Below are 26,071 nucleotides of genomic sequence, written 5' to 3'. Positions count from 1 at the left end.
TATTTATTCTTTCAAAGAACCAACTCTTTGATTCATTAATTCTTTGTATTGTTTTCTTGGTCTCCATTGCATTAATTTCTGCTCTGATCTTTGTAATTTCCTGCCTTCTTTGGGCTCTGGGTTTGACTTGCTCTTCTTTTTCTAGAAGCTTGAGGTGCAGCATAAGATTGTTTATTTGTGCTTGTTCTGTTTTCCTGATGTGGGAATTCACTCATAGAAATCTCCCTCTTAGGAGTGCTTTCAGTGCACCCCAGAGGCTCCAGTAAGTTATATCTTCATTTTTGTTTGATTGTAGATATTGTTCTTGCTTCTTTAATTTCATCTGTGACCCATTGGTTGTTCAGGAGGGTGTTATTTAATTTCCAAGTTTTTATGAAGTTTTTTCAATTTCTTTTGTCAATAATTTTCAGTTTCATTGCACTGTGGTCTGATACTATGCATGGGATAATTTCAATTCCTTTGCCTTTACTTAAGCATGTTCTATGGGCTAGTATACGGTCTATTTTAGAAAACATGCCACGTGTACCTGAGAAGGATGTGTATTCTGATATTGTTGGGTGGAACACTCTGTAAAGTTCTACTAAGTATATTTGTTCACAAGTTTGGTTTAGTTCTGTTATTTCTTTGCTGATTTTTTGTCTAGTTGATCTATCTCTTTGTGACAATGCTGTGTTAAAGTCCCCTTTAAGATGGTGCTATTGCTTACTTGCTTTTTCATGTCTTTTAAAATTTGGCTTGGATACTTGAGTCCTCCTGTATTTAGTGCATATGTATTTATGATTGCTATTGCTTTCTCTTGCAGTTTTCCCCTAACAAGTATGTAGTGACCTTTTTCTTTAATCTCTTTTGATCATTCTTGGTTTGAAGTTCACATTGTCTGCAAACAATATACCTACCCATGCTTTTCTCAAGGTTCCTGTCACATGGAGTATTGTTTTCCATCCTTTGAACCTGAGTCCATCAATTTCCTTTTGCATTAAATGTGTTTCTTGTATACAGCATATTGTTGGATTTTCTTTCTTGATCCACTCTGCCAGTCTGCTTCTTTTGGCTGGTGAATTGAGGCCATTTACATTAATGGTTATAATTGATATGTATTGGCTGATCTTTGTCACATTATTTTCTTGCTGTTGGTTCCCTACTTTCCCCCTCTTTAATTGCTTGCTCTGCTTGGTGGCTCCTTTCTATAGTTGTTCTTGAAATTGTGGTCATTTTTATCTCTTTCTAGAATATCTTTTAGTGCTCTTTGTAGGGTTGGTTTGACACTCATGAATTTCTTTAGTTGTTCTTTTTTGTTTTGTTTTGTTTTTGATTTTTCTGGTACTGGGAATCAAACTCATGACCTTGCGCTTGTCAGGCAGGCACTGTGCCCCTGAGCTAAATTCCAAGCCCCCTTTAGTTGTTCTCCACTGTGGAAGTGTTTTATTTCTCCATTAATTTTGAAGGATAGTTTTGGAGGGTACATCAATCTGGGTTGGAGGTTGTTTTCTTTCAGGACCTGAAATACTTCTCTCCAAGCTCTTCTTGACTTGATGGTTTGGGTTGAGAAGTCTGCTATGATTCTGATGGGCTTTCCTTTATAGGTGATCTATTACTCTTCTGCAATAACTTTTCATATTCTGTTCTTTTGCTAAATCTGAGATCTTGATTATTATATACCTGGGTGTAGATTTAGTTTGGTTATGGCTAACGGGAGTTTTATATGCCTCACTTACCTGTATATCAGATTCTTCTTCCATGCTTGGGAAAATTTCTGCTATTACTTCTGTAAATAGTCTTTTTATGTCATTTGTGTTGACTCCTGCTGTTTCTTTGACACCTATTAATCTTATATCGCTTTCCTTTGCCTCATCTTGTAGCTGTTGAATTGTTATTTCCTGCTTCCTTGTTATTTTTAAGAGGTCTTTCCTTTCACAATCATTAGCTACAATGCTGTCTTCAAGGTCTGAAAGTCTATCTTCAGTTTCCTTCAAGCAGTTTGCCAGCTTTGAATAGAATTATTAACTTCCTTGATATCTCTTTGAATCTATTTCATGCATTCTAATTCTCTCCTTATTGTTCATCCAAGGTTTCTGTCATGTTTTCTTTACTTCAGTTGCTATCATCTCAGAAATTTCAGGTATGTGACTTTCAGGTTCTTTTATGTTGATGTCTCCTGGACTTGTCCAGGGTGTGGTGCAGGTTTGAGATTGCATTTTGCTCCTTCATTTTGTCATTTTTGAAGATCCTGTGCTTCTCCATGGCACAGCATTGCTCCCACGATGGTGGGGTTGGGCAGAATGCAGTCTCTCCCCTCCTGGGTAGGCAACCAATGGTCCCAAGTTTCCCCAGAGCTCAGTGTGGCTGCCGTGAAGATAGAGAGAGAAGGCATGGCTCACCAAGTCTCCCAAAGCTCCCTGGGGCTCAGCGTGGTTTCTGTAACTGTGGGCGGTACACAGCTCACTGAGGTTCCTGAAGCTCCCCAGGTCTCAGTGTCACTCCCCTAATGGTGTGGGAGTGTGGCTCATGGCTCACCAAGGCTCCCAAAGCTCCCCCAGGATCACTGTGGCCTCTGAAATGGAGGGGGCCTCTCTCATGTTGTATAAATGATTACAGTTGTCCCTCACTATATCACAGTTCACTTATTGTGGCTTCACTGTATGATGGGTTTTTTAAAAAAATATATCTAACTCTGTATTGCAGAGTTTTCACTTTGCAGGATTTTGCGGTATATAGGTATTTATATAATATTTATGATTTTAATTATTTTTGCCTAAAATTTAAAACAATATAAAAATATAAAAAATGTTAATTCAAACATATTAAAAGAATACTGAATAAAAATAAAATACAGTATGTATTTCATCAGTGGATGAATACTGTACTGTGCACAATGGAAATGCAGTTTGCTGCTACATCATGTATTTTCACCTGTGGCTGGGGTCTCTGGAACATAACTCCCACAATAGGTGAGGAGTCACTGTATTCATGATAAAGAATTTTAATCTGACTCTTGTGATTTTTTTTTTGAGACAGGTCTCACTATATAGTTCAGGGTGGCCTTGAAATCACTGTGTAGCCCAGGCTGGCCTTGAACTCATGGCTATCCTCTTGTCTCAGCCTCCTGAATGCTGGGATTACAGGTGTGTATCATCATACCCAGCAAAGCTTTATCGCTTTAATAAACAAATCTTTTTTTTTTTTCTTGATTGGCCATTCAGAAATGTGTGGTTCTATTTTCTGTCTTCATTACATAGGGAGACTATTTGGAACACATACAAGGAAGGCATTTATCACCACTTGGTAGCAGAATGTACCCTACATTTAGTCATTAACACTCTTCATGAAAGATGAAGCTCTTCAAATAACTTTCTTTTTCAAATAACTTTTTAAAAAGAAAAATACATACAAAAACACAGAAAAAGTTTAGATGGTCTCAAAATTAGATGTTATTAAGCATACTTGGTTTAACTTGTAGGTAACCCAATTCTATGGGAAAGAGAAGCTGTATACCAATCTTCTAAGACACATGGATTTCTATATTATGCCAGTGGTTAATGTGGATGGGTATGTCCACACATGGCAAAAGGTAAGTAAAGGCAAAGAAAGCACATCATGCCTCCTTTTGGAGAAAAAGCTATGTCAGCTGAATTATATACAGAATCTTGAATCTTGTCACAACAGTGTTATGAAAATATTCTTAATTTCTATTATGGAAAATTTCAAACATATGTAAAAGTAGACAGAATTGTATGGTCATATCCTGTGGAACCATCACACATCCTCAGTGATAATCTATCAAAAACCAGGTTAAATAACCCTAAGTTATTGCAGGATGATCAGGCCCACAATCTCCCAAGTGAGTGGACAGCAAAGCTTAAATAAATGCAGACAATGGTAATGATTTTAGGCACCAGGAGGGACTAACTCCCTTACAGTTTCAGTATTCTCTGAGTTAGGCCAAGACTGCCCTGGGTGGCCCATATTTATTTGGTTTTCAAACAAAGGATGAGGATACTCAAGAAAATATGGGAATCTAGCAGGACCTTGGGAGAATTTTCCCAAGTAGTAAATTATGTCAATCAGGAGAACTACCTTATCTTTAGGTTGGTATTTATTGTAGGGGTGTGAAGCCTGCAGCTGCTGTCTCCTTGTAGTTAATTGGGGTTGGAGCCAAACATCTTCAGCTGTGGCCTAACCTTGTCAGACAAGGTGCCTAAGCTTCAGACAACTCACAAGTAAACACGGAAAGCCAATTGGTTAATATTAAATACTGCTCAGAACCACTTTGTAGTGGTCCCCAATAATAATCGACACATGGCTAATCTTGTCTCATCTATATCCTCCACTCACTTCTATCATATCCACATTATTTTGAAGCAAATCCCAGATACTGTATCACCATCTTACTAATAAATATTTGATCATGCATCTCAGAAAGAAAACTTTAAAAAATAACTGCAGTACCAAAAGAGAGCATTGAGAGTCATGGTTCATAGTTTTGACTTGAAGTAGCAAGTTATTTTGATTTTTTTAAAGGAGCTCAAAGTGAGCCTTGCATACATTAATTTAAAGGAAATAAGATTAAACAAGAAGGTTAATAAGGAGCCTAGTGGGATCAAACAAAAATTTTTATTTACGTGTGTAAAAATTCATCAAATATTACCATTTTGTTTGGATGGAACTAAAATAGTTTGAGTTAATGTGATTGGAATGTGGATAGAAATGGGGATTGTGTGAAAGGGTTTCTGCAGAGATAGCAAGAGGATGAGGTCATGCAAGGTATGGGAAAGAGAGAAACCCCAAGCCCCAACCCTGGAACTTGTGTCTTTCCTTTTTTGGAAATATGACCACTATGATTATCACTTCCTGTTTTGTTTATTTAGAATAGAATGTGGAGAAAGAACCTCTCGTTTCATGAGAACAATCGTTGCATTGGAACAGACCTGAACAGAAACTTTGCTTCTAAACACTGGTGTGGTAGGTTGTTTGCTGTATTTGTAACATTGTCTTTTCATTAGGAGGATGAGAAAGTCTGTGAATATAAAGTAATTATAGGAAAGCCAGTTTGAGCTGGAAGATAATTCAAATAATAAACTTCTGAGGAAGCTGTAATGCTATGAGTGTTGAATACAGTCAGCCATTTGCTTTAATGTCCTCAACTTGCTCTTTGTTTCCTTATCTTTAAAATGAAGAGGTTGTACCAGTTCTTTAAGATACCTTCTAACTTCATTTTCTGAGTTCTTTATGTATTACAGATATTAGTCTTCTATCCAAGGACTCAAAAATTAGACCCTCAAAATAAAATGCCCAATCAAAAAATGGACAATTAAAATGAATAAACATATCTCATGTGAAGTACAAATGGTTAATAAATACATGAGAAAAAATGTTCCTCATCTCTGCCCATTAGAGAAGTGCAAATTAAAACAACACACAGACTCCATCTTACTCCAGAAAGAATGGTTACCAGAAATCAAATAATAACAAATGCTGGAGAAGCATTCGCTATTGTTAGTGGAAAAGTAACAGGAACCCTTCTATATTGTTGTCGAAGGGGAGGGCTTCAGTGCCGAGGCCCTCAGTTCAATCCTGGGTACTGAAAAAAAAAAAAAAAAAAAAAAAAAACCAGAACAAAACAGAAACAGCTATAAACTAAATCAAGCAATGAACTTAATTCATTTCTATTTTTTAAAACAGCCACAGGTGGCTCTATGGGAATGAAGATATTGTACCCACAGAGATAGCCTGTTCTTTGCACATGTTTAACCTACACATGTGATCTTCCATGTGTACTTTGAAAGAAGTAAAAGTTTGTAAGTCTGAACATTTCATCATTACTCCAGCAAACAAGTGAAAGCCTCAAGACAAACTACTTTCCAAGTCTTTATTTCCTTTCCACTTCCAATTAGAACCCCATGAAGGCAGGGGCCACTACCCATACCCTTACCCAGTGCCTGGAGGGAGCTCAGAAAGTATTGGTGAAATGAACCTCTGGGATATCACCAGAGGAAGGAGTAATTAATCCTGATTTAGGTCTAAGGCAGTGATGGTGAACCTTTTCGAGACTGGGTGCCCAAACTTTCATCACAAAACCAACTTTTTTGTTTATTTATTGCGAAGTACCAACATTGAAATTAAACCTGAATATCCAATGCTCAGCCGCAGGGCTGACTTGCCAACACAGAGGGCTCTGCGTGCCCACTGCAGCATAGTTGTAAACAGAGCCCTCCTTCTGCCATCACCTATGTGTGCCACAGGTTCACCACCAGTGGTCTAAGGGAGTCACTCAATGGTTCCCCTCAGGGCCGCCCTGCAGAGTACTATCCAGGTGTTCAGCGTGGCTTGGAGGCTGCTGCAGCGCTGACACCTGGTCAGTGACTCAGAGAAGCAGCTGCTGCTGTAACAAAGAAGCCAGATAAACGGTATACAGTACTGTACCAAGATCTACTCAGGGCAAAGTCATAAACATGTTTCATCTCCAGTGTTATAGGCTACTCAGGTCTGTAAACTCAAATCCCTTTGCCTGCTGCTCCCAAACAAACCACAGGAGGCACGGTGGAAAGCTTGCAGGGGATGAAGGAGCCTCACACTGCCACAAATCACCATGTTACTTTGTCCAGATGTGTGCCTTTCACAGTGAGGAAGAGAGGGGAGAGTAAAATAAAACAGTAGAAAACTTCAAGCTTGCTTGATGCTTCTCAGTCATCCCCTGCTCCTTCCTTTGCCTGTGGAAAAGAAACAGGACCCTGACCTCCTACTGCCATCACCTGCATATTTTGTCTATTCCTCTGCGCTGAGAAGGGGGCATGGTTCTGCCCTGGTATGAGAAAATTTGGAGAAGTAGCTTGTCCCTAAAGGAAACAACTTTAACTTTTAAAGTTCTATTTTGCCTTTCCAGTTATACTACATTTTACTGTCTACATATTATAATTTCTGGGAAAGTTATGCCTCAGTCAAGCCTGACATTTTCTATGTTGCCAGTAACACAATACTACAGTTGGAGTAGAGGAGAAGAGGTTCATTTTCAGTGATGGTGCAATTCCAAGGACAAGGGGCCGCTTCTGGTAATAGCTCCCTTGCTGGCACAGTCCAGGGGCAGCACCGCGCATCCCATGGCAAGAGTCAGAGCTAGCCAAGTTGGCTTTTATAGTTTAACCCATTCATCACATGAATGGATGAACTCATTCCTGAGAGCAGACCCCAAATTATCTCTAAAGTGTCCCACCTGCCCCTACCCTTAATGTCTCATATGGAGGATTAAATTTCAACATGCATTTCAGAGGACACAAACCACATTCAAACCACAGCGAGTTCCTTGGTCAGGGACATATAACTAAGAAGTGGCAGAGCTGGGATGTAAACTCAGGTTGACTCCAAATTTATTAAAATAAGCCTGCACCTGACAATCACTTTTTGTCAGTTCCCTTTAAAATTTTTTATTTTCAGTTGGTGTTCAATTCATTTTGGTGTTCATTCACTCTTCATGTTGAAGTCAATATTCTGCAGTTTGAATAGTCAGTTACTTAAAATATATTGTTATTCTCATTAAGAAATATCTTAATTCCTGCTTAGGCACTATATTATTACATCACCCAGAGTTAAAACAGAAACAGAAGCTGTAAACATATATAGCCAAGAGAGTACCCAATAAAACAAAACATAATTATAAGGAACCTTTTTTTAACCATGTGCCCAAACATCTTTTTAGTAGTACAGAAATAAGACACTGAAAAATATTGAAATCTTCTTTCTCTTTCTTTTTTTCTTTCCCTCTTTCTTCCTGTCTTCCCTTCTTCTTTTCTTTCTTTTTCTTTTTTCTTTTTTCTCTTTCCTTCCTTCCTCTGTCTTTCTGCCATACTAAAGATTAAACCCAATGTCTTTGCAATCATCTGCATTCTCCAGTACTTTTTTTATTTTGAGAAAGGACATTACTGTGCTTGCCAGGCTGGGCTCAAATTTGTGGCTCCCCTATTTCAGATTCCCAGAAAGTGCCTTTGTGATACTGTTATCATCCAAACCAGGCTGCTGTCTAATGAAGTTGAAGAATTAAATCGCAGATAACTAGGCAGTTAAGGGGAGTATTTATTGAAAGCATAAGAAGAAGAAAACCCAGAGTGGGTTGTCTATAGAGTCTTTTATGAATAAACAGAGCACAGAGGAATCTGTTTAGTGTCCAAGGGTCACCTACCACAGTTAGCCCCATGGGTTTAAAGTAACAAATTAGGGTTTTGGCTTTCTAATGCAGAGTTTAAAAGAAATGGGATGTGCATTCCCACTGTCTGTCAGTTTACCCACCTGGCAGGCTCCCAAAATTAGAACTGCTCAGAATCAAAGCTGCCCAGCAGGGCACCTATGCTGTTTTCTGTCATTGATTAGTTTAGATGTCCTTGCTAGTCATGCAGAAATCTGTTGCTCATTTCTAGAACAAGCGTCCTTGCTCCTGGCATATAGCCATTTTAACCTTTATCAGCAGGTTAAGAAAGCAGGAAAAGAAATTGTGCACAACAGCTACACTTGGCTTAAAAATTTACCCTAAAGATCTTTATATCTAGAGAGCTTTAATATACACAAGGAACTCAGTGAGGGTTTGAAGAGGCCAGGGATGTTATTTAGCAAGTACAAGTCACATAGCATTCTAGATAGGAAGATAAACTTGAGGCCAAAATTATAATTAGCATGCTAGAGCCAAGTAAGAGGGAGGGAGAAAGCAAGCTAACACTAGAGAAACCATCGGAAAAGACTCTAGAAAAAGAAAACACCTATAAGGAGTCCTTGATAGGCAGCTCTAGGACACAGGAAGGTCATGGCAGGCAGCTGATAAGGGATGAAATGGAGCCTTTCCAGTGGGCCTATGGACTTCTACCAGCTGGGAACAGGTGAGATAAAATACCTACATGCTTCCCTGGCCCCCTCTGATGTGGTGGGACATGTTAGGAATTGAGCCCAGTGCCGTGAGAGAACTTCCTGAGCTCCCCAGCTCCCATTAATCTCCTCCATCCTCTAGCTCCCTGCCTCTCCCTGATAGCTAATATTAGAAAAAAAGTGAAAGGATTTGAGTTTTCTGACAGATGAAAGCCTGAGTGGGAGAGAAGAGACAAAAAGGGGGCTGGGGTTTTCTTAGGGAAACAGGAGAAAAGAAAAGAAGCAAACCAGAGGGCTTCCTCTCAGTTTCAGTCTACAGATTTCACCTGGTCCTGAGAATAACATCAGCTATCACCTGAATGACCACTTGAGTCGGCATGGCTTAGGACATGTTCCCAGCCATTCAAAAAATGGGAGCTATGATATCAGGTGGACTGAGTTTAAGCCCTTTGGTTGGGAGAGAGGGAGGAGAGAGAGATCAAAAGAGCAGTTTAGTGGATCTCCATTTACCTAAAGTGATTAGAATGCAAAAATGTGCATGATTTAAAGAAATTGCCTTCGTTAGGTGTCACCCCAAAGCTTCTCCATGGTGTCTTAGGACTGAGTTTTCCATGCTGGTTGTATGAGAAACTTTGCTTGAGGCCTGGATGGGGCAATCCTTGTATGTGTCTCCCTGGTGAGCAAGTTTTAGTTCCATATTACTAGGAACAGGGTATGCGGATCTGAGAGAGTATTTAACAAGGCTGTCACACATCACAGAGAATACTTCTCAACCTCTCTTTCCATTGTGGTTAGAGCAAGCAAGTGCCTCTTGTCTTTGGTGCTTTTATGTACAAGCATTCATCTTCTAGTGACTTTGGGAGACTCTAGCTGCTGGAAAGGAAAAACAAACAAGGTTGCAGAAGTTTGTAGATAGGGAGAGATAAAAATGGTAAAAAAAAAAAAAAAAGAAAGAAAGAAAGAAAAAGATAAACTATGTTCCAGAGGACAAAGGCTGGTGGAAACTGTGCCTTGGAAAGCAAGGGGTAGAAGGAAGTGGGGAAGAAAAAAAATGAAAAGCCTTTGGTAGGCTGGATGTACCGAAGTCATCTTCTCAATGCTTCTTTTACCTCTTGGCTGGCTTTCCAAGAGAAAACTTCAGCAGCTGGATCTGAGGAAGTCCCTGAGGTTGAAATAAGGAATCTGACCACTCTTTTGTAGAAAAAGTGTGTAGGTTCCCTGAGTCCTGTTACAGAAAAAGCATTTTCAGGACATGGCAGTAAGAGGCACAGGAAAGGTTTATTAGGCACAGATTTCAGGACACACTCAAAAGTGGAGTGTGGGCACTCTGAGAAATGAGATGTATTATTTCTAGGAACATGAAACATACTTTTCTTAAAGAACATAAACCCCAGGAGAAGGTGGCCCATCCCCATGATGGGTATTAGCCCATTCTACAGGTATGGCCCCAGGGGGTTTATTTTTAGGTAACTTGGATTCTCTCATGCTATTCTCTTTTATCTTAGGATCAGGCTTCTGCTCTTTACTTTCTCAATCTAACCAATTTGCAAATTTTCAGTATTCCTAAGGGATTTGGGGTATGGTAAGTCTGTCAGGGATGATGATGATGACGGACAGCAACAGTTGCAGAACACATACTGTATGCCTGGCGTTCTACATAGCACTTCGTTCGCATGAGCTCGTTGTATCTCCATTTAACCCTCATTTAACGTATAATTGCCCTCATTTTGCAGAAAAGAAAATTGAGGTTTGGGTAGGTTTAAAAAAATAACTCAAGCTCATATAACTACTGAATGGCAAATTGAATATAATGATGGGATGCTTGACACTATGCTGCATAGCTTCTTATTTTGATGCATGGCTACCACCGACAGTGGCATCTGCATATCTTAAAATAACACTGTGTAGTTCATATAGTTGTTGTGAGGAACAACTGAGATGTTACCTAAATATTAACAGTGCTCTTGATATCCAGCATGTGCTCTATGGGTGTCAGCTGGTAGCTGAACTATTGTTATCTTTTCTTCATTCGAGGGGGTAGCTGGACTGAGACTACACTCTAGCCTCAATTTCAGTTTATCACTGGAGGGATTCAGATCAGCAGAACATAAATTAAAGATGCAATTCTGGAACTTCAATTGCTTCCAGCAAGCAATAATCCTTTGGGTCAACTGTGACTCTCTGGGACTCTACTCATGTGAGTTAGGGAGAGAGGGAGAAGTGTTGAAGGCAGGATCTGAAGTAGAGATACTATAATCTCTCAACAGCATGAATGAACATTGTCACGACACCAAATGTCACTATCCCATTTTACTTACTAAACCATCTAGCAAGATAAATTAACACAGGAGGTAGTCTTGCATATTCTGAGTTCACAAGTGAGGCTCTTTTATGGACTATATACTTAGTAATTTTAAAACTACAAATATTAGAAAAAACAAAATTACAGTCAATTAAAGCAAATGTGGTTTACTTTTCCTCACCCAACCAGAAGTTTGGAAGCAGAGCTGGCATCTCTGAGACTTCCAGTGTTTTCTCAAGGTTGCAAGACAGCTGCTCCAAGGCAACAAGGGAGACAGGGTCTAGAAATAAGGGTATGTGGTATGTTATGTATGTAAATATTTGGCCTCAAAAGAAACATGAGCAACGCTCCTTCATATTAGGTTATGCTCTTTACAGACCTCCCTAACCCATTTACCTAAAAATGCCGTGTCACAGGTACTAGGGGAATACACTGTCAGGGAAATCAGAAATATGACAGTAGGTCCCCTCAAAGTTCTCCTTTATCAATTTCACTACAGAAGAAGGTGCATCAAGTTTCTCATGCTCTGAAACCTACTGTGGACCTTATCCTGAATCAGAACCAGAAGTAAAGGCAGTGGCAGATTTCTTGAGAAAAAATATTAACCATATTAAAGCTTACATCAGCATGCATTCATACTCCCAGCGGATACTGTTCCCATACTCCTATAACAGAAGCAAAAGCAAAGATCATGAGGAACTGGTAAGTGCTACTTAATTATTTTTCTCATTAGATTTAAGAAATAAAATAATACTTAGTTCTAGAAACAAAACAATGGCAAAAATTTTTTTCCTCTGGATGACAAATGAATAGATGTTTGTACTGTGGTCTAACTCTGTCAAGAGTCTCCCTGAGGTCAAGATTCACTGGATTCAGGAGTTGGAAGTTTTAGAACTTCATTGAGGCAAGAGTTTTTTTTAATTGCCCATTTTTTAGAATGTCATGAACCATAGGAAGGTCAAAGACCCACACAGGTGTGCAAATATGCTGCTTCAGTTGATTCAGTGCTCACTTGGCATGAGTGAGACTCTGAGTTCAATCCCCAGAACAAATATCACAAATAGAGGGCAGTAACACACTCTCACTGTATCAACACATCCCAGTAGGGGACATAGTGGTGGCTGGGATGGAAATGGGTAGCCTCTAACTCTTTCAGAGGGAAGAGCTGCGATAAGTGAGGGGATGCAGTAGCTTCTACTTTTGAGGGTTTCACTACCTATTAAGGGGAGACACACTGCAAAAAATAAGAATAATAAAATACAATTGATATCAAGGACAGACATCACTTCAGGCAGTTTTGAAAGAAGATTTCTATGTACTCAGAGGGAAGGGATGACCTTCCAAGCAGAAGAGATGGCAATGCTCGCAGGAAGCTTGCCCAAGGGACGAGGAGAGTGCAGGAGTGGAGGGTACATCATCAGAAAGTAGGCACAGTCACCTTGTGAAGGGATTTAAATGTCAGAAAGAATTTGTATTTTTTATGTAGGAAATGGGGATCCATTAAAATGTAAGTCTTGGACAAAGGTATGACTCAATATCATATACATGGATTAAAAAAAATGCCCACTGATATTCCTCTGGATTTTTCCAGAGGAGATAGTGATAACCATGAGGCTAGTCTCAATTTCTGGGTTAAGTGGGAACTTCAGAAAAGATCTTCGTAAGCTAAAACCAAATGTAGTCCAACTTAGTAGTCTTACTTATTATCCTGTTACTTACTGAGAGCATAATCTTTTTTATTTGTGAATCTTTGGGAGTCATTAGACATTTTAAACAAGAAGAAAATACTATTTGTGAAGAATGAGAAATGCATCATGCATGCAGTGGGTGTATATGTATTTAGAGAAACTGGATTTAATGTTTGATGATAATCTTGTCTAGGAATGGGGTAAGTCCAAGCCTGGATTCCTGAAAAGCTATGTGAGAATTTTTTTGGCACAAATTAAAATATAAAGAGTTCTGGAGGAGTTTATATTTAAAACCAACCATTTGTGATTGCCATAAAGTTAAAAACATTTTTAATGTATTCAGCTTAATTTACTTTTTGGATAAATCTAGATTTTTACATGCATAATTTTATTCAATTAATGTAACTGTTTTTCAGAATTCCACCTATTCTGTTTCAAAGCTGCACATTAATTTAAATTCTATACCCTGTTGCTTCTAGTCTCTAGTGGCCAGTGCAGCAGTTCGTGCTATTGAGAGTATTCATAAAAATACCAAGTATACACATGGCAGTGGCTCAGAGTCTTTATGTAAGTATTTCTTTTTAAGATTTTGGAGAACTGTGAGTTATTAAAGAAATCTGTATTTAGTTTTTCTCTGTAGGTTTAATTTTCCAAATTGAACCTTTAAACAAGATCCTTCATCAGTGAAAAAATTGTCTTCCACAAAACCAGTCCCTGGTATCAAAAATGCTGGAGACTGCTGTTTTACACTATACAAATCTAGGGAATTCCATTTATCTTAGGTGCTTTTTAACAAGAGCCTGTACTCAAGAATATAGCTCAGAACATTCACAGTTGAATGTTTTTATTAATTTATGCTGGATGATATTTACTGGGACATTTCTAAGTACCCATAGTGGAATGACAGATGATGATCTTGTACTTTTGAAGATGGAGGGTAAATGGCATAAGAGGAATAAAGAGTAAACATGTAGCCATATATCAGTAAACTGCAGCCAATAGCCCAAGTCCAGGCCACTGGACTTTTATATAACCAGTGAGCTAAGAATGATTTCTCATCTTTTTAAATGGCCAAAAAAAAACATAAAAAGAACAAATTTTTGACATGTGAAAATTATATGAAATTCATATTTGTGGATATAAATAAAATGTCATTGTAACACAGTTCTGCTCATTCATTTGCATATGGTGTATGACGGCTTTCATAACAGCAGACTTCAATAATTCTAACAAGGACAATGTGGCCTACAAAACCTAAAATATTTAAAATCTGGTCCTTTAGAGAATGTCTGCCAACTCTAATGTTAAACAAGTAGTAAAACACAGTACAATTTCATCAGGCGCTTTGAAGAAAATAAACTAGGCTTAAAGGTTTAATAATGACTGTAGATAAGAAAGGCAATTTAGTAAAGAAATTTGAAAAGGTCTTGGCACAGTGCCAGTTCTGGGAGAACTACCTGATAAGTGGTTGCCAGGTAAAGGTATGAGGAAAGGCCAGAGGTAGGCAATAGCGTATGAAAAGGTTTGAAGATAATACATTCGTAGTCCAATGGTATGACCTACAATGTGTAAAAAGTCACATTTATATTATTGTATGTTGTTTGAGCAGCAAATGCTCTTTTAGGATGCCCCAAAATTTCCCTCTTCCTCTTTCCCAACCACCCCATATCTGTGTCCCTGGGTTTACTGCTGACTTTGCTGTTGCAGACCCAGGTCCTTACATTGTAGAGAAATACTTTCACAATTGAGAGCTCCTTTGTTCCCATCTTCTTTATTATTGTTTCCCAAAGCATTAACTACAGTGAGTCAGGGCTGCAGAAGCTTTTGGAACAGCCCTGTTATGGTGGAGTCAGTCTATCTACACACACTCATTTATCCAGGATGCATGAGTATATACACGTATGTGTAAGCACAGGACAAATGCTGGAAGAATAAATGCCAGATGTTGATCATGATTATCAAAAGTACTTGCTGAATAAATTAAATCACACTTGACAGCTATTTTAAATATCATAATTAATACTGCAGTAAACAACGTAGTAATCAATCCGAGTATAAGCAAAAAGAGGCAAAAATGGTTATTCTTTGCATATTATTTAATTGTTTATCTGGAAAACTATACAAACCAACCAAAAAAATTAATATCAGTCAGTTAGGTAAGGTAGCCAAGAGCTACATACACACAAATCTAGAACTTTTTTATGTTGTTTGTTTCTTTGAGACAGGATATCACCATGTAATTCAGGCTGGGCTTAAACTCACTATGTAGCTCTAGCTGGCCTTGAACTCATAGCAATCCTCTGCCTCACCTCCTTAGTGCTGGGATTACAGGCATGTGCCACCATGCCCAGCTAGAACTTTCTTATATATAAAAATAATCATATAGAAAATAAAGTGGAAAAAAGACCTGGCTGTATCCCATTACATACATACATATATACATACAAACTTACATATAAATACACATGTATGAATTTGTTGTTAAATGTATGTCTGTGTGTAGGCATACAATAAATCCATGAACTCTATATAAAAATGTAGAAAACTGTTTTGCTGTATATAATAGAAGGTAGAAAGAGCCTTCTTATTTTTGAGAAATATAAAAATTTTCCTAATTTGTATATTTAATGCAATTCTAATGAACACTTAAATGAGCTTGAAATTCATTTGAAAGAGTAAATTTGGTAGAAGAGCTTATAAAATACCAAAAATAAGACTAGTAAGAGAGAACTGCTCCCAACCAAGTGTTAATGCACATTATAAACTTATAGTAATTAGGACAAACCAACCAAAAAGGGTCTCAAAAGGAGAGATCAATAGAAGGGACTAGAAAGCACAAAAATATACTCAAATAGTATAAGAGACCTAGTGTCTGTTAAAGAAGGCACTTTAAACCAATTAAGAATGATGTTAACTTGCCAAGCATGGTGGCACATGTCTGTAATTCCAGCACTCTGGAGGCTGAGGCAGGGGGATCACCCCATGTTCAAGGCCAGCCTGAACCACACAGTGAGACCCTGTCTCAAAAAGAAAAACAAAAAAGGAGAATGATGTCAACTAATTCAATAATAAGAGTTGGAAGAGCTGACAAATTATTTAGCATTAAAAACAATTGTTATTAACAAGTATTGCACAATAAATTCCAAACAGGTCAGATATTAAAGTATAAAATCCTTGCCATAAACAAAATTGAAAACTAAATATCTGAATAAGAGAAAGAATTTCTCCACATATTACACAGGGTTAATAACATTCATGTTTTTATAAACAATCTGTAAAGTGAATAATGTGGAAAGATGAGCAAGGGTAATTGCTAAAAATGTAAGATGTACAATGATATAAGATATGCAACTCATGTTTTGACGTTATCGACCATTTGTATATTATTTTCTCACCAACAAAATTGCAAAATCGCGTAATTTTCATCAATGGTTCAGGAGGGGGATGAAGACATTCATACCCTGCTAGTGTGAAACGCGTAAAACTCGTTCAATTATTTTGAAATATATTTGGGAACATGTATATCATAATTGTAAAAAGCACATAACTAAAAAGCACATAGACTAGCAAATCAACTTGTAGGAAAGAATATTCTAAAGAAACAATTATTTATAAACAAGGTGCTCATTGTAAGCTTTATATTAAATTGGAACAAATTTAAAGGTGCCCAAATAGATGATTATTTAAATCGATTATATCCAGCTTTACAATGCAGTGGCATGAGATTACAGAAAATGATGGTGTATCTCTGAACTCTATCACATTCGCAAATGTTGCAGTGATTATGTTTAGAAATGTTACTATACATATACAAATGAATAGTGATTTTATTTATGTAGTAAAGTAGTGAAAACTTAAGTGAATGCATGCGCTGAAAAAAATACTGCACTAAAACGTTGGTGTTCATCACTCCTCGGTAGGATTATAGTGGGGTTATGGGTAACTTTTGTTGTCTTCCTTAACCTGATTCCCGTTAATCTCCATTTCCTACAAGAAACTCAGGTAATTCCATGAGAAAAAAGCTACTTTCATTTTTACCAAAAAAACCCTCATTTTGTGGATTAATTTGAAACATCCATTTTTGAAAAAGTAATTTTTCTTCTTGTTTTAGACCTGGCTCCTGGAGGTTCCGACGACTGGATCTATGATTTGGGGATCAAGTACTCATTTACATTCGAACTTCGCGATACAGGCAGATACGGATTTTTGCTGCCAGAACGTTACATCAAACCAACTTGTACAGAAACTCTCGCAGCAGTCTCTAAAATAGCATGGCATGTCATCAGGAATGTTTAATGCCCTCGGTTTCTCACTCTGCTTCCGTACTTTTACCGATTCTAAAGAGACCAAATCATACTAGTCTCTAAGTTTGATCAGTAGTTTTTTGAGAAAAGGTTTTCCCATTTCTTGTTTTTGTCAAAGAACACAATATGTTACTTTGAAATTAAGACAAAGGTTCACGAGTATGTTCAATTTTTTAAAATTTTTATGAGGCTAGGCAGTCATCTACTTTCTGATGTTTCACTAGCTATCTCAAGCAACTGTAATAAACAGATCCACGGCACTCACTGGATCTAACCAACAGAAAGGTGGTCGGGAATACCGTACACTCAAGTTTTCCGGTCGCCTCAATGAACCTCAGCTTGCGCCCCTACAACCGCGCCCGTGCACTCCGCCCGCCGCAGTCACTGGCGCAGCCCCGGCCCGGAGCCCTGCGAGCCGGGCGGACCCCGCCTCTCGCCCAGGCTCCGCCGCTCAATAAACACTGTGGGACGAACGAAAAGAACGAGTGTAATTACTTTCGATAACAAACACGATACTTGGAGCACCAACTCAGTGTAACACGGTCTATAATAAAAGAGGAAACAATTTCCCTTTGAACTGCGATTTAGCGCTCCCAGCTCCCGCTTGCTCTCCCGGGTTTCTCACAACACACACCGCACACCTCCAGAGCCAGCCAGCGCCGCGCTCAGCAGAGCCGACGTTACGCCTGGGGCGGGGCAGGGGCGGGGCCTGCGCGTGACGACTAATCTGGCGGCCGGAAGCTGCCTGCGTCCACACAAGGACTGGGCAAGCCTCTGACTTCCGGTGGCGTTTTGAGGCGATCCGGCTGGCGGCCTGGTAGTGTTTTCGTTTCCGTTTCTCACTTCTCAGCTTCTTGGTTCTGTTTTTTCCTACGTTCGGGGCTCGCTTGACCGGGCGAAGTGGCGAGCGACTTCCGCTTCTCAGCCGCCGCGGAGCCCCTCGCTCGCCGAGGCCGGTTCCCGGGAGCCGCGCGTGCACCTCCCTTCCTTGTCCTCCTCCCGGGCCCGGGCGCGGGACGCACTGTCGCCTCCCGCCGGCCCCGCTCCTCGGAGCGGAGGTGGCGGTGGCATCTCGGAGCTGCGCTTGCGAAGGGAACTTGGGGAGGAGGTAAGCGGTCGCGGGGTCGGTGCGGGTGTGTGAGAAGCTGCCGGCCGACCCCGGAATGGGGAGGCCCGAGTTACGGTCTGTCATCACCGCTTCGGGTTTGAGCGCCGCTTGAACTTCCTGCACCAGCTCTGCAGCGGCTCCCTGTGTCTGGACCTAGTGTCTTGCTCTGGTGGTTCTGGCCTTCGGGTCAGGGGACAGATCTGCCCACGCAGAAGCTGCGCCTCCCTGCTAGGTGAGGGCGGTAGGCGTGGGCCCCCTTGAGCGAGCTTCTCCGTGTGCGCTAGAACGGTGCGCAGTGTGGTCCTAGTGTGGAGTCTCTCTTTTTACCCATTTCATATCTATTAGAGAAAAAAGGATCTTCTCTTTGATTGTGTTTGGTCTTGTTTAGGTAACGATGTAAGTCCGGGAGTTGAGGAGAGCTACTTTATCCTCCGCAAGGCGGTTACTTTTGGCAGCTGTCTTGTCAAAAACGAGAAGAATAAAAGGAGAGGGTCTGCAGTTGGCAATTTTTTTCTAACTAGATTAGCATAATTTATGTGACTGGGAATAATTCATAGTTGATAATACTTACATGGTACAGTAAGATCTTGATTGCAGGTGATAGTATCCTAAACTATTTGGTTACATTGGGAAGATTGTAGATAATTTGAACTACTTTGAAAATTTGGAGCATGTGCAATCTCTTCAGGTTTTTGGGTGTTTAAGTCATTTGAAAAGTTTGGAAAAGGTCTTCACACTACAAACTTCCCAAGTTTGAGGTACTGTTTCGGTAAATCCAAATGACTAGGCAGTACATTCCATGTACATGTGACTAATTAGCTTTGTCTGGTTCTGTAATGTTTGACATTACTAAGTATAAATAAAAAAGCAAAAGATAACAAGCGGTGGAGAGGAAGGCAGGAAAAGGTGGTTAAAAAAGAAATTGGGATGTAAACATTATGTACTGCAAATATTTACTAATAAAAAACATTTGACATTATTGCCTTGAGTACCTCAACGACAGTAGTTTGGAGAGTCTTGTGGACACAATAATGCATTTTCAAATAACTTCAAGTTTCTTAAATATTTAGATTATAAGAAGACAGTTTCAACAAGAGACTAAGAAAATTGATGCAGGCATGTAGCAATTTATGTCTAAAAGTAGTACACTGAAACTTAAAACTTTTACTGTCCATCTGGTATGATCCGGTTTCATCAGTATATGGTATACCTCATAGTAATACAGTATAAAAACTGTGTAAGTTGTAGTTCATTCTGTATTGTTTGTGGAATAATCAGAACAGTTTTTACATGTTTGTCATAGTTTGTGTCTAAATGACCCCTCAAAGCCTCATGCTAGAGTTTATGATTGATTCATGGTCCAAAGCTGGGATTATGGGTGTGAGAGGTACATCCACCCTGGGGCGAGTAGTTTTCATACAATGCAAGGGTGGGAAAGAGGCTACTTGCCCTGCTCCTCCCTTTTACTCTTGTTGCTTTTATTGTTTTCCCGGCTACCATGAACTGTTGCCCTCTGCCTTGTGCCACTCTGCCTTGGAGCTAACCGAATATGGACTGAAACCCCCACAAACTGAGCTAAATAAACCTTTCCTTTTGGGTGTCAGGTATTTTTGTCTCAGCAATGAAAGAAAGGTAACCAAGACAATGTTCATTATAGACACATTTTAAGAATATACTTTATCTAAGGTTTGTTGAATCCATGGATGCAAAACCCATGCATGTGGAGGGCCAAATGTATGCCTCTTACTGAATTCCTAATGGTGATATAAAATGAACACTGATTTTGTATTTTGAGGTATGCAAACTTTTCTCATTTTCATATATGTAATATAAATTTAAAGTACTAAAATCTAGTACGTGGGTATTATTTTAACCTCTATATGTCATTAAAATTTTAGTGAGTCACCAGTGTTAATTTATATTACAATAAGCATTGGCATTTATGTATAAAAACAAAATTATTTAATTTATATTTGGAATATTGATTTTCAGTGGGTGTTAGTTTTCTTCACCTTTGCATCCCCCTAGTCTCTTTACAAAGATGGAGCTATTTTACCAGGTATTTGTTAGCAGTTGAAGGGTTAACTGGTGTGCAGATATATAATACAGGTATATTTTTTAGGGATTTTTAAATCTTTGGATAGTTTTTTATGTTGCCATGTTCATTTTAGAGTAGCTGCCAACATGGGGTGTCAGCTTAGTTCCATCAGTTCTATTTGGAATTCAGTTCAGATGCAGTTTAGAATTTTTTTTTTAAAAAAAACACAGTTCTTTTTGAAAAGTTCTCAAACTCTGTATCAGATAAATTTAGATATTTTTTCCTTTTAAGAATATGAAGGGGCTGGGTGTGGTGGCACGTACCTGCAATCCCAGCACTCGGGAGCCGGAGGTAGGAGGATCGTTGTGAGTTTGAGACCAGCCTGGGCTACAAAGTGAGCTCAAGGCCAGCCTGAACTGCATAGTGAGACCCTGTCTCAAAAACACAAGGAAAGAAAAGAATATGAAGGGTAAGGCAGATGTGGTGGCACACGCTTGTAATCCTAGCACTCAGGAAGATAGTTCAAGGCCAGCCTGGACTACATAGCAAGACCCTATCTCAGAAAGCCAAAAAATTTTTAAAAAAATTTTAAAAAAGAATATGCAGTATGAAGACACCTTGTTTTTAATGTAACCCTTTTACTCTGAGAAGTTCAAGATATAGGAATTTGTCCTACTACTTCATTTGGAATATTTGTGTAGTTCTAATTGCTTCATTTTTTGACCATTACCTAGTAGGCTGCTACTTAACATAATTTATGCTTTCTTTCATTTATGGTACTGGTAACTGAGACATTGGAAATGTGATAGATTGAAGATATCAAAACCAATACAGTTTGAGCATCACTAGTCTGAAAATCTGGAATCTGAAGGGCTTCAAAAGTAAAAGTTTATTTTAGTCAGTATGATATCACTAATGCAAAATTCTACCCCTAACTTCATGTGATGAGTTGTAGTGAAAATGCAGGCCTGCTAAGAATACTGTATGAAAGTACCTTCCGACTATGTGTATAAAGTGTGTATGAAACATGAATGAATTTTGAATTTAAACTTAGATGCCATCCCCAAGATTTTTTTTTCAAATATTTCAAAATCTAAAAAGTCTGAAAGCCAAAATACTCTGTTCCAAAGCATTTTGGAGGTGGGATTCTCAACCTGTATATGTTTTATAGCCAAGATTTTAATAGTTAGGAGTAATTATTCAGGAAGAGGCCCTTCTGTGTTTCTCTCAGCCGGGTTTATGGTGTGACCCTCTGGGCACATTGTGATATTGGATGTTTCCTGGAGCAAGGGAGCATCTCCATTTTTTAAGATTCTCCCTGTGTCTAAATCAGTAGACTCAAAGTGTCCCAGATTTTCATTTTCTTTTTTATTCAAAAAAATTATAAGAATGACAGATACTTATTTACTGTGCAAATGGAGAGAAGAAACAGGAAAATAACTGAAAAGACTTTAAACAGTGTTACCTAGCTCTGATAATGCCCATGATTGGTAAAGTCATGATGGTGTGGATGCAAGTGTGATGGCTGCTTACACCAGAACAAAAAAAGGGAAGAAAACCTTATAAAAGAGTAAACTAAATTAGTAAGTTACTACTGTGACCTCAGTTTATGGCCTCAGAAATAAAAAAGCCCTTAGCATTTACATTTTTATTTTATTGTTTCTAACTTAACTACTTTGAAGGGTTTAGGTCTCATTGAAACCTGTTGATACAAGTTGAGAAATTTTTTCTTCCCTCAGTCAAATGTGCATTTTTATTTTGTTGTGGTATTGATCTTCCTTGTGGGCCCAGATGTGTAAATAGGATTGAAAAATTCTCATATTTTTGGACAAATGAGATTTTAAAAGTTATACATTGTGTTTTGTACAAGCATAATTATAGCACTTACATTTACAAACTGGTGAATGTCTCGGTACTAATATTTAGGTAACTTTCTTGTTGACTAATATTAGTTCCTAAATATTTATTAATCAGCTTTGTGTTACTATAATGAAATACCTGAAATAGGCTTCTGAAAAAAAGAAAGTTTATTTTAGCTCACAGTTTTGGAGTCCAACATTGGGCCCATCACTTTGTTTCTTTGGAGGGTAGCACACCATAGCAGGAACATATGTAAGAGCAAACTGCCCATATCACAAAACAGGAAGCAGAGAGAGAAGAGTAAACTTGGGTCCAAGGCCCTCCCTTGTCACCTAAGGACCTAATATCCTTCCATTGAATAACAATTCTAAAGGTCGACACTTAAGGGTCTACTGCACCTTCCAGTGCTGCCACCTTGGGGACCAGCCCTTTCGATATGGACCTTTGGGGGACGTTGATCCAAACCCTTTGCAAATATTGTTCCAATTAAAAACCTTTAATTCCTACCCCGCACCACCTTTGCTTCAGATTTATAGGCCTTCAGTTTAACCTAGGCCTGTGGTAAGATGTGGTAAGGCAGGGTCTAGCATGGTTGGACTATAAGGAAAAAGAATCCTCCTTTGCTTTGTTGCATTTTTCCCCTAAGATAGGTGACTCAATAGTAGCTGGGTATAAAATTCCTGAGAAAAATCAGTATGGGTTGGCTTTTCCTGTAGGAGGTTGGGTCAGTGACTCTTCAGGGTGATTGCTATCTATTTAGAATATCAATCCCTGAGGTCCATCCCTAGGGAGGTATGTCGTATGTTTGTTTAATCTTTTGTCTTGAGATCTGGCCTGCAGCAAATACCACCTCTCCATTCACAAGGTATCTTGTCTTCCATACTGGTTCCTTCGAGGGCCTGGCCCTGTCTGATTACCTATAAGATTTCTATCTAACTCAGCTGTCTACAACATTATAAAGAAAAAAATGGCCTTAAAATTCTGTATAAATAGCTCACTGGGATATAGTTTAGTGGCACAAGCACTTACCTGGCAAGTGTAAGGTTCTGAGTTCTATTCCCGGTACCAAAAAAAAAAGAATCTGTATAAATAGCTTGTAAAGGACATTTTGAACCCATTCAATTAAGAAATTTTTAGAAAATTGAATGGTTGAGCACAAGTTTAAATATCATGTGGTTTCTCTTATAAGAAACACAAAATATAAATGTACAATAAAATACAAGATAATAGGAAATAGAGAGATGTATCTTCAGTATAGGGGAGAGGGACCAAGAGATGGAGGGAAGGGGATGTTAATAGAGCTTAGAAGTTTTTCTCTAACCTTTTCTATATATGGTTTTTTGTTGTTGAGACAGGGTTACTATGTAGCTCAGGCTGATATCAAACTCTGCAGTCCTCTTGCCTCAGGCTCCTGGGTACTGAAATTAGAGGCATGTGCCACTAACCTGGTTTATAATGAAAGGGAAATTAAAGTTTTAAATGAAAGTCTGCCAATAAAACGCGTCCTGAATGCCCACCAAAACCTAGCAGGCAGGTCTGCACAAGCCTGATAACAGAACATTCCTTCCTTTGTATAACCCCTGTTTTTACTGCTTCTGTGGGTGTAACTGATGGCTTTGCAATGTAACTTGAGGTATCTTTATTGCCTTTGTATAACTGATGGCCTTGCAGTGTAACTTGATATGTTTAAACTCCTTCAGCAACCTATGATGTCACCCAACCCTCCAATCATAATGCACCAAATCTGCCTTTGTACCGCCCTTCTTGCTTTCCCGTAAAAGCCCTGAAACCCTGCATGTAGGGACTCTTGAGTCTTTGGGAGTGATCTAGTCAGAAGCTCACAGGTATAATAAACTGCCTCCTAAACCTCCTCAGTGCTATTTCTTCCTGTGTTTGGTCAGTTTTCTGTAATAATATATATTTACTTCTTGAATCCTGTGCAGATATAAATTGTAAATTGCTGGGTATTTTTCTTAGTTAGCCAAAACTATGAATTTTCTAGATCTCTTAGGTCTTTTGTCTTTTCTCATTGCTGAGACAAAATACCCAACACCCAGAGTTAGAGGAGGAAAGGTTTATTCAGCTTGCAGTTCATTGAGGTCAAGTTGGCTCCAAGTCAGGTTGGCATGGCAGAGGATAACGAGTTCAGGCAGAAGGCAGCAAGCAAGCAACAAGGAGCAGTACTTTCAGTCCCTTATATTCCATCCATGCTACCTGGCCTTTGGGCAGGTAGTACTCACACCCAGGGTGGGGCAGCCTTAATCCTACCCAGAACTATGCCAAACCAATTGGTGGACTAATTTAGTAATCACACATCCTTGATCCCGACATAACACAGCTATAGATCCAGCCATCTCTGAAAAGTCCCACCTATGGCCACATGAGGCTTTGAGGGGACATCTAGACACAAGCCATAAAAGTTTTTATGCTTAGTAAGTCAAAAAAGAACATACCGAATTATACCAAATTTTCTTCAGTTTGTTCTTGAAAATGAGTTTCTTGAAAATGAGTTCAAGAAAAGTTAAAGATTATAAAGCTGACATTAATATGTAGAATTGGCTATAGTTCTTTACTGGGAGAACAGTTGATGCATAAGTGATTTTATGTTGCAGCAAATTCTTATTTATGTGACACTGCGACTTAAGTTGTATAATTTCTAATTTAATGTTTTTCTAAGTGCTTTTTTTTTTTTTTTTTTTTGGTTTTTCTCCTGTACCGGGAACCGAACTCACGACCTTGCGCTTGCCAGGCAGGCGCTTTTGCCGCTGAGCTAAATCCCCAGCCCCTTTTCTAAGTGCTTTGAAACGCTAAAAAGTAGTTACTATTGTATTAAAACAATAGTTACATTTTATGTTAAAGAGTAAGGACTGTAAGGACTGTAAGCTACCATATTGTGTCAATTAAATATTTTCTTCTTGATTTGTCATCATGTTTGTCAAATCTTCTCAATTTTTAAATCTTTTACAGTATGCAACCTGGAGAACATTTATTTGTTCGTTTTATTTGTTTGTTTTTTACGGTGCTGAGGAACAAACCCAGGGCCTTGTGCATGCTAGGCAAGAACTGTACCAGTGAGCCAGATTCCCCAGCCACTGGAGAACATAATTTAACCAAACGTTATTTTGAATTTGTATTATTGGTTGGTTTGATTTAGTACGTTCGTGATTTAATGTCTTCTCAAGTGTTGTACCTTTACTTTGAGACTTTATTAAAGAACATTTGTGATCTTTGTAAAGATTACTTCCAAACCAGGTGCAGACCTGTAATCCTAGCTAATTGGGAGGCAGGAAGATCGAGGTCAAGGTCACCTTGGGAAGTTTAAAGGTCACCTTGGGAAGTTTAGTGACACCCTAAAATAGCTGGGGACATAGCTCAGTGCCTGGCACATGAGCCTCTGACTTGTTCTTTACAAAATGGAACTTCAGAGGTTTTTTTAGCTGCTGTGCTTCATTCTTGTAACTTCCAACAACTGTTAAGGTTTAAAGTGTGGTATAGTTTAGTTCTTTTTTGCTGTGTTCTTATTCAGTAATTCTCACCCACTTCTTATAGCAGTGGTTCCCACCCACTTTTCACAGCAGTGTACAGTGTATAGCAGTACACAGTTATTTCTTGGTCTAGAATAGTGTTCTCACATACATCATATTATCCATTATTTGATATTTTAATTTCTCATTAAATCGATTATATGATGAGATTAGCTTTCTGTTACAGTTTTAGGTTTTACTTTTTTTTTTTTTTGAAATAGGCCTTGCCGTGTAGTTTAGGCTGTCCTTGAACTTGCAGTGATCCTACTGCCTCAGCCTTCTGAGAGCCATAATTACAGGCATTTGCCATCACACCTGGCTATAAATATTTTTATCATTTGTCTTTCTTTTCTTGTTAGTAAAATAATTACTTCTAGCACCTTTGACTTTTATGTCAATGTGG

At 38.8% G+C, this 26,071-nt stretch overlaps 2 protein-coding genes across 6 annotated transcripts in view; both read left to right on the top strand.

The window, feature by feature from the left end:
- Cpb2 (carboxypeptidase B2 (plasma)) overlaps positions 1-17,705 on the top strand; it is a 63,193-nt gene extending 45,488 nt beyond the window's left edge. Inside the window, exons 7-11 of one of the 2 annotated variants that reach the window (XM_005409097.2) lie at positions 3,458-3,568; positions 4,866-4,959; positions 11,649-11,848; positions 13,314-13,401; positions 16,946-17,705. In XM_005409097.2, coding sequence (XP_005409154.1) covers positions 3,458-3,568; positions 4,866-4,959; positions 11,649-11,848; positions 13,314-13,401; positions 16,946-17,130 — 678 coding nt within the window. In that variant the 3' untranslated portion in view covers positions 17,131-17,705. Of the gene's footprint in view, positions 1-3,457; positions 3,569-4,865; positions 4,960-11,645; positions 11,849-13,313; positions 13,402-16,945 lie in introns of both variants that reach the window. The other variant, XM_005409096.2, reaches the window with a different exon arrangement.
- A 171-nt stretch (positions 17,706-17,876) lies between these two features.
- Zc3h13 (zinc finger CCCH-type containing 13) overlaps positions 17,877-26,071 on the top strand; it is an 83,123-nt gene continuing 74,928 nt past the window's right edge. For 2 of the 4 annotated variants that reach the window (XR_001231840.1, XM_013506957.1), the window contains exon 1: positions 17,893-18,246. The gene's annotated coding sequence lies outside the window, so the exon portion shown is untranslated. Of the gene's footprint in view, positions 18,247-26,071 lie in introns of all 4 variants that reach the window. The other 2 variants (XM_005409094.2, XM_005409093.2) reach the window with 2 other exon arrangements.

This window comes from Chinchilla lanigera, unplaced genomic scaffold (genome assembly GCF_000276665.1).
Source record: "Chinchilla lanigera isolate Chin_1 unplaced genomic scaffold, ChiLan1.0 scaffold00117, whole genome shotgun sequence".
In the NCBI taxonomy this organism is placed as follows: Eukaryota; Metazoa; Chordata; class Mammalia; order Rodentia; family Chinchillidae; genus Chinchilla; species Chinchilla lanigera.
Note: the sequence above shows the minus strand (reverse complement) of the source record. Positions and strands in the feature narration are given on the sequence as shown.